The sequence below is a fragment of the Lathyrus oleraceus genome, chromosome 6 (assembly GCF_024323335.1).
Source record: "Lathyrus oleraceus cultivar Zhongwan6 chromosome 6, CAAS_Psat_ZW6_1.0, whole genome shotgun sequence".
NCBI lineage: Eukaryota > Viridiplantae > Streptophyta > Magnoliopsida > Fabales > Fabaceae > Lathyrus > Lathyrus oleraceus.
In genome coordinates, this window is record NC_066584.1 from 235,613,216 (window position 1) to 235,622,404 (window position 9,189).

The 9,189-nt window shown below is 37.7% G+C and overlaps 1 protein-coding gene across 1 annotated transcript; it reads right to left on the reverse strand.

The window, feature by feature from the left end:
- Positions 1 to 3,336: 3,336 nt before the first annotated feature.
- On the reverse strand, positions 3,337 to 7,845 carry LOC127092021 (uncharacterized). Its single transcript, XM_051030795.1, has 4 exons — positions 6,709 to 7,845; positions 5,188 to 6,531; positions 4,240 to 4,354; positions 3,337 to 3,818 (listed from the first exon to the last, which is right to left on the reverse strand). Exons 1-4 carry the CDS (start codon positions 7,255 to 7,257, stop codon positions 3,586 to 3,588), a joined length of 2,241 nt encoding a protein of 746 aa, XP_050886752.1. The 5' UTR covers positions 7,258 to 7,845; the 3' UTR covers positions 3,337 to 3,585.
- Positions 7,846 to 9,189: the final 1,344 nt, after the last annotated feature.

Below are 9,189 nucleotides of genomic sequence, written 5' to 3' on the forward strand. Positions count from 1 at the left end.
GTGAAGATGATCGACAATGGTCAGATGACGTCAACCCAGAAGCAGAGGCAGAAGTGGATGTCGTTGATGAAGAAGAAGAGGAGATCGAGATACAGGTTGATCACATGCTGAACAACGACGATGAAGATGATGATCAACCACCACCAATACCTCCTAGTCATGTCTACAATCCGCCTCAACATATGACAAATATGGATCTTCAAGACGATGAAACATCCAACAGTGTTTTCTATAATCCGTATCCGAGATCAGAAGGCGAATTAAAGGTGGGAGACATGTTTCGTACCAAAGAAGAATGTGTTCTGGCAATCAAAAAATTCCACATGAACAACTCTGCTGACTTTACAGTGAAACACACTGATTCTAGAAGGTATGTTATCGAATGTCGTAATATGCTTTGTAAGTTTCGTTTGGTTGCGTCTTACAAGAAGAAAAAAGACTCTTGGGAGATCGCTTAGATAGACCCACCGCACAGTTGCATTGCAACTAACATTGAACAAGATCACCGTAAACTAAGCGCAACTTTGATATGTCAAGACATTCTGCCGTTGGTTAATAAAGACCTGTCAGTGAAGGTGAGTATAATTATATCTCATATCAGAACAACATATAATTATACTTCATCTTACAAGAGAGCCTGGATTGCGAGGACAAAGGATGTTGAACAAGTTTTCAGTAACTGGGAGGATTCATACAAGGAATTGCCACGGTTTTTATGGGCACTAAAAACATATGTCCCAGGAACTGTGGCAATTATGGAGACAGTGTCAGCGATGATGCCAGACGGAAGCTGTGCTACAGGTAATAGAATATTTCACCGTCTCTTTTGGGCATTTGACCTGTGCATCAAAGGTTTTGCATTCTGCAAACCTATTATTCAAATTGATGGGACTTGGTTGTACGGAAAATACAAGGGTACTTTGCTCATGGCGGTTGCACAAGACGGCAACAACAATGTCTTTCCCATTGCCTTTGCTCTTGTTGAAGGTGAAACGGATGGTGGATGGGGTTTCTTTCTTCGACATCTCAGAACGCATGTGGCTCCACAAGCCAATCTCTGTTTGATTTCTGATAGACATGCTGCCATTGAGAGTGCCTACAACAACCATGACAACGGATGGCATGATCCTCCTTCTACACATGTCTACTGTATTAGACACATTGCACAAAACTTCATGCGTGCTATAAAAGATAAGAATCTTCGCAAGAAGGTGGTGAATGCTGGGTATGCTTTAACTCAACCGTCATTTCAATATTATCGTGATGAAATTAGACTGTCTAATGAAGACGCAGGGAGATGGATAAATAACATACCAATAGAGCAGTGGACAAGGGCATTTGACAGAGGTTGTCGATGGGGCCACATGACAACAAACATTATGGAATGCATGAACGGGGTATTCAAAGGAATTCGAAATCTGCCGATAACCGCCTTGGTAAGATCAACCTATTATAGGTTGGCTTCTATGTTCGCAACCAGAGGTGAAAGATGGAGTGCGGTGTTAATGTCCGGGCAAGTATTCAGTGAGTGTTGCATGAAGGTCATGAAAGAGGAGAGCATCAAAGCTAGCACACACGCTGTAACAGACTTTGACCGTCATAGACAAAATTTCAGCGTCCAGGAAACAATGGACCACAACGAGGGGAGACCAAATTTAGCTTACGCTGTTAGACTAAACAGAAGTTGGTGCGGTTGTGGAAAATTCCAGGCCTTCCGCATACCTTGCTCCCATGTCATAGCAGTATGCGCTTATACTCGTCAAGATGCTTACAGCCATTTATCTGATGTGTACAAGGCCAACACCATCATGAATGTATATACTTAAAGCTTCTCAGTACTACCAATGCAGGATTACTGGCCTCCATATGAAGGTGATATTGTTTGGCACAATGACGAGATGCGTAGAAAGAAGAAAGGAAGGCCAAACAGCACACGTATCAGAACAGAGATGGATTCCACAGATAAAATGATAAGATTATGTAGTATCTGTCGTCAACCAGGACACAATAAGAACAACTATCCCAATCTAGGAGCATCATCTAGGTCTTAAGCTTTTTGTAACATTGTATTTCTGTAACATTCAATCATTATATATCATTAAGTTCTTGTTACAACGAGGTTCACAACAAACATCAGTACAAAACATCTGAAAACATAAATATTTCTAACTGATTACAACAATCAAATTGATGTCGTCTCGACCGAACATCATTTCCCTAGCATCCTTATCAGTCTTCATTCGCATCCAACCAAAGATACTGTCAAGTCTCTCAATACTTCTGATTTTTCCCCTTCTGGTATTTTCCCATCTAACCAACGAACCAGCTCCCTCTTCAGTTGATCGAACGTGTGATGTTCCAAAACAGCATCAGCATTTGAGGTTTGTCTCTCGCATAAATCACTTTTCCGTATCGGCGACAAACATCAAACATGATAGCCAAATGATTATATGAGATGTGGAACAATTACTCACACAACGCATCTATTTATAAGACAAAAAATGCATTTTAGGAGGAGTCTCCAATTAAATTGGTGACTCCTCTTAAAACCAACACAGGGGCGCCAATTGGATTGGTTATGGCACCTGCCCTAGCCAATCCAATTGACGCCTCCATTCAAGTTTTAAGAAGAGTCTCCAATTGAATTGGCGACTCCTTCTAAAAGTGAGGTATTTTGGAAAAAAAATTGAAATCCGGGATATTTTGGGAATTTTCTTAAAAAAATTGGTTATTTTTGTAAAAAAACCCAAAAATTTGATTCAATTTATTTGTCAAAAAGACAGTTTTAAAATTTTAAAACTATGAAAAATAGGGGTGTCATTATAATCGGGGATGGCAAGTCAAATTCTGATAAAAAATAAACATTAGTCCTTGTCAACTCTACTTTTAGGAAATTTTTCTTTTGTTAAAGAATAATTAATTTAAAAAATTTCCTCCATCTGTTAAACATCTGTTACAAAGATAAGAAAATATATAGAACTGAATAATTGTTTAAATTTTCATCTTAAAAAATAATTTTTTTATACTCATTTCAAAAGATAGTTATCAATTATTTATATTTCGTAATCAAACACATTAACTTCTAATTTTAAAAGACAGCACTGAAGATTAATCTTCAAATTATTGAAAATTCAAAATCACTTCTATAAGAGAAATGCTTCTGTGACACTAAATTTATACACTTACATCGTAATTGATATAGTGGATATATACTCTTCATTCTTTTTATAATTTTTAATTCCACTTTGATATATGAGCAACACAAAACAAGTGTATGTATATGGTGTAATAAAATGGTGTAAACATAGCACAGTTAAACAAAAACAGAGGCACAGATGAGTCATGAAAATCCTGTAATTCTTTTTCTTATAATTCTTTCTTCCAAGGGAAAGAAATCAACTACTTTCCAGGTAAGAAATATTAGTGTGGTCTTAATTTCCATCCAAATTGTACATCCAAACAAAAATCTGTACACTGTTTACAGTATAAAAGGGGGGAAACACAGCAGCAAATCTACTGCGAGCATTCCTGTAATAAGATATGTGGTGTTATAATTAGCAAACGGAACGGAATGGTACTTAACCATCAATCAAGAAAGTATTTGGCCCCAACTTCTACTGATCCTGTAGCCACAGCTGCTTCGGCTATTTTAATCAACATTGCAGCCTTATAGGTTGCCAAATCTGCATTTTCAGCAAGAGCCTGAGCCCTTTTGCGTTTTTGAATGGCTATTTCCATGGATGCGTTTGCCGAGGCTTTAGCTTCTTTAAGCCTAAGCATTGCATTCTCTTCCAAGGCCTCTTGTTCAGCTGCAAATGCTGAAAATCATACACAAGATGAGACAAACATTTAACAACAGACTCTTTCCAATTAATATTAATATAATCCATAAAAATTAAAAACTAATTATGAGCCCATATCGCATACAATGTTGGTATTTGAAGAATACAGAAATGCAATTACAAGATATAGGACAAATTACATCAAATGAAATCAATAAAAAAAAGGAAATGTCCGAATATATTCAATTTTAAAAATTCAACTAATAATATTTGTAAGATGCTTGGACAAACTGGTCTTTATTCTAGTATTGTATTGCAAGATAAGGAGAAAAAAATAAAGACATTTATCCCCTCTGATACAGACAAAGATAAATAAAAACAGGTGCATCAAATTTCAACAGCAATCATATCAAATTATTCATCATTTTATCTGGTTGCACAAAAAGTATAAAATTACCTCTCGGCAGACTTGGCTGGTAGCTTCTGCCAAACTGACCTGGCTGTCTCTTAAATGACCTCTTCTTTCGCAGCAAAGGCTTTGGAATAAGTGGTGCTCTCTTTGATTGATGATTCTGACAAATAACCACATCAACTAGATTAGAGGGATGCAGTACAGTACTTAACAACAACACTACCACCTCAGATTATTAGTATGGGTATCAACCATACTAATCAATTGCAACAAGCCCCATCAAACAACATAAACTGTGTAATTTCTGGTGTTGTGGCTGCTACAACACTGGAAATTACATCAAGTCGCAGGCACAACATTCAAAATACCTCAAAAATCTTTCGACTACAACCAAAATGGCCTAGACACTTATTTTGGGTGAATTGGATTGGAATTCCATCCCTCTTTACGTTTGGAGAAAAGACTTGGAGAAATAAACACCACTCCTAGCTATAGTCCTCACTCTGGTTGAGATGAGAACCATGATCACAACATGACCTACTGTACGCCAGTGTTATTTCAAGATGTTTGTATTTGTTTGATTGAAAATATATATATATTCCATCATTGTGGATCACTAGTGGTTCTCATTTCAAGTAAAATCTAACATACGAGAAGAAACATAACTGTCACAAAGGAGCGCAAGGGACTATAAGATGCTTATTGAAAGTGAACTCAACTATGTTAGCAAAAACAAAGGCAAAGAGAAGCACAATATATTAAGCTTAGCTATAATACGTGTGGGTTTCCAAATTTCAAAATATTCCTACATGAAACATTGCTATTTTACCACACGTTCTAAACTAGTGATTATTATATGATTTCAGATTCAGATGGAAAAGACAACCAAGAAACATTGTGCTGGGACATGGGAAGAGATAAAAACAAGATAATAAAACATTAATTAACATGCTTCATGCACATATTATGATAATTACATTATGATAAATTTACCTGAAAAATCCTAATTAGCAAAGAGCGTTTTTGCTTCCGTTTTCTCATCCAATAGGTATATACAGCTTCTATAACTTCCTTGCTACCAAGATCCTGACAGCTACTAACCGCAGATTTTACATCAAAGGAATCATCTGGATTACAATAGTAAACCTTCTCGAAAGCATCAATCATTAACTCAAAACTATCCTCTGAAACACATTCTTGCAACTCAATGTTGAGCTTGCTCAGCCATTCTTCATCATCAGTATCCATGTCATAATTTGCAGTCTTTCTTGCCATTGCTCTAGTTATCTCATCACCATGCACAGATATATAAGTAGCTGGTCTCTGAAAGATAAAATTGTTACTTTCAGCATAGGAAGTGACCCCATGCACGCCTGGTACTGGAATAAATTTAGCAACAGGACCAGGGATATTTCGATCAAAACACTGCTTATAAAGGGCTTTAAATAAAGACCAGTCCCGGCGGTTGTTAAACTCCAGCTTCCAACCATTATCTAATGAGAACATTGTTGCATTGGTGAACCGGCTGGAAGACCAAGATGGCATCACTTTTTCGGCTTTGAAGGTGTACCTTGTTGATCCATCTCTCTTTACAGTGAGAAGCCATTCTCTTGAAGCAGACACCTCTAAAGTGACACCTGCTCCATCTTCCCTGTAACACCGGTCCGACTCTATAACCAATATGTTTGCAGAACAGAGAGAAGGCTCTACACTTTGTGTAGAATCTACTATGGCAGAACTTGCTTCTTTCAAGCTTCCAGCAGTATTCCTAATAGTTAAACTTCTCAGCCTCATGCTGGAGGTCGTACCAGACAACTGGCTATGGCTTCTTTTACCATCCACTAAATTTGAAGCAACTGCTTGATTACTTCTGCGTAAATTCATAGTTAAAGGACTATTAGCTTTCCTTTTCCGGAGTGAACTCCTCCTCTTCTGAATGCCTCTAGAGCCCATAACACATCTAAACTGTCCATTACGACTACGGGCTTGCCTGGTTCCCTTGGCAGGGGAAGGTAAGGATAAACTGTCATTGATTTCAATAACATCAGGGATAACAGTTTCACTCTCGGAAGGTTCTCTTTCAACGGTATCAAACGAAATCTGTAGTTTATCATTGTATTCTGGGAAATCAATTACCTCCAAACCATCCCCATCTTCACTATGTGCATTTATTGGACTATTTACAATAAAAAACGACCTAAAGAGAAAAGCTAAAAGCATTGCAGAATGCAGATACTCAAAATAAATAGGAACAGCAGAAAAGTCTACAGAGACCAATGGAATAAACTGTGTGATCCCAAAAAAACGGCAGATTCCAGTGCTGGCAGGAGGAGAACCCTGTATGTTGTTTAAAAAATATATCAAATAAGATCATGTAACAGTGACACTGTATGAATTTTTCTCAAATTAAGGAGTAATAATAAGTAAATTCAATTCAATAAATATAATTTATAAAGTACAGATAGATAAATAAGAAGGGGAAATGCAGATGGACAATATAAGAAAAAAATATACCTGCAGAAACTTTACACCCTGCGAATCAAAGGCAGCATGAATCGGTTCAGACATAAAAAAGGCCAAAAGCTCAGGTAATGTAACTGTGACCCTTTTCATGTACCGCAACACAGAGACCAACAAAGACGAAAATCTACCATTTTTTCTAGCATGGTGCTTCACAACAACAGAAAGCACACTGCCCACACCACTCTCAACCGTTTCTTCTCTTTTCTTTTTATAAAGTTCCAATCTTGAAGAACGGGCCGTCCTTCTCCGCTTTCTACTATACACAATACCATACATCCTATCAACCTTGTCACCATTTCGAACCCTCTTGACTTTTCTTACCGCCCTTTCGCTTTCATCAGTCTTTGGGGGCACAGCCGTTTCCTTAGATGGAAGCGGCTGCTTTGGACAATCGTCTCCTACGTTCCCTCTCTTGGTATTTTCTTCGACTGATTGTTCAGGAAATAACCGTCTACCGGACCGGAGAACCCGACCCGAGTCGGATCCCTTCATGACTACTCCGAATGCTCTAGTAGACCGCTTCATACCTGCCGCCGGCATTGCCGTACGGTTCTTTTTGAGAAATTGAGTGGAAGCACAAAAACTGAGGCGAAGAAAACCGGAATCGAACCGGGTTAACCTTTTCTATTTCTCACATAGAATCAAGAATCATCGTTACTCTGAACGACGATCGCGTCGAGTATAAAAGAAACATACATAAAAATTTAAAAAGAGGAATCGGGTGAATAGTGAGATAAAAAGATTATAAAAATCGAACCTTAGACGAAGAGAAAGACGATAAATTGGAAGCAAAGCGCAAAGAGTGAGATCGGAGGGGAAAGAACGTGCGATGAAGATTGAGAGAGAGATTCAGTGTTTTGGCTTACTAGGGTTTATGATGAAAAAACTGCAGATTGACAGAGAAAAAGGAGAGAGAGTGTTTTGAGTTTTTCAGTAGAGAGAGAAAGTGGAGGGAGGCGTCGGATTGAAAAGGTGGACGGTTAGGATTTGTTGAGCGCGCAATCCAAAGGGTCGTTCTTTGTTCCAAAAGAAAAGAGCGTTTTTCTTGTTTCCCAAGACAGCGTAAAGAAAGAAGAGGGAGAGTGGGAGTCGATATCTTTAGGACACGTAATAGCGGCTAAAGGTTGGTTAGTGGAAAGACAGGTCTAGCCTTTAAATATTCCATTCCATACCCTATTCAATGATGGATTTTTTTTAGAGGACTAAGTAATAAAATAGAGTAATGATATTGTACACTAATATCTTTAAAAAATTTACTCAAATACTTTTTTTTTAATATAAAATAACTTATTTTTATAAAAAAAATCCAAATTATCCCATTTAAAAAAAAGTAAGGCATAGGCGTCAGACCAGTTGACGTCTACCCTTAAATTTTAAGTAGAGGCGTCAATTGGATTGGCTACAGTACACGGTGCTGTCAATCCAATTGGCGCCCATGTGTTATTTATAAGAAGAGGCGTCAATTGGTCGGGCGCCTCCGTGTAATTTGAAATTGTTTGGTTATAAATAAATATGTTGTGTGATTTATTTTTTCACATCTCATTTCGCCATATTGCAAACATGTTTGGTGTTTGTCGTCGCTATCAAAAAGTGATTTATTCGAGAGATAAGTCTCCGATGTTGATGCTCTTCTGGAACATCTATAGTTTCGATCAACTGAAGAGGGAGTTGGTTTGTTGGTTAGATGGAAAAATACCATAAGAGAAAAAATTAGAAGTATTGAGAGACTCGATAGTATATTTGGTTGGATGCGAGTCAAAACTGATAAGGATGTTAGGAAAATGATGTTTGGACGAGATGACATCAGTTTGATTGTTTTAATCAGTTAAAAATATTTTATTTTAAGTTTTCTTATGTTGTAGTGATGTTTGTTGTTAACCTGGTTGTAACAAAAAGATAATGATATATAAAAATCCAAGATTATAAAAATTGAAAGGAGATATTATCTTATGATGCAGATGTTGCTCCTAGACTGAGACAGTTGTTCTTATTGTGTCCTGGTTGACGATATATACTACATAGTCTTATCATTTTATTAGTCATGTCCATTTCTGTTCTAATACCTGTGTTGTTTGACCGTCATTTTTTCTTTCTTCGCATCTCATCATTGTGTCAAACTATGTCACCTTCATATGGAGGTCAGTATTCCTCCATTGGTAGCACTGAGAAGTTTTTGTTATACACATTCATGGCGGTAATGGCCTTGTAAACATCAGATAGATGGTTGTAAGCGTCCTGGCGAGTATGTGTGCATGTCGCAATGACATGGGAGCAAGTGTTGGTGTAAGCCCTAGAGGCCAATACTTTTGGTACTTGTATCGAATTATTTATTAATAATAAAAGGCATTTTCTTTATTATGGTTGTTTAATAAAGTCCCTGGAATTAGGGGTGGCAAACGGGCATGCCCGCCCCGTTTAGGCCCACCCCGCAAAAGCCCACAAAAAAATGGGGCGGGGCGGGGCGGTCATAGT

What these genes read in the sequence shown, in the direction of transcription:
- LOC127092021 (XM_051030795.1), bottom strand. Translation starts at nt 7,257, where the DNA reads ATGCCGGCGGCAGGTATGAAGCGGTCTACTAGAGCATTCGGAGTAGTC. An exon ending in AGGGTGTAAAGTTTCTGCAG is followed by an intron (nt 6,532 to 6,708) that starts GTATATTTTTTT and finishes AACAACATACAG; the next exon opens with GGTTCTCCTCCTGCCAGCAC. An exon ending in TGCTAATTAGGATTTTTCAG is followed by an intron (nt 4,355 to 5,187) that starts GTAAATTTATCA and finishes GTTATTTGTCAG; the next exon opens with AATCATCAATCAAAGAGAGC.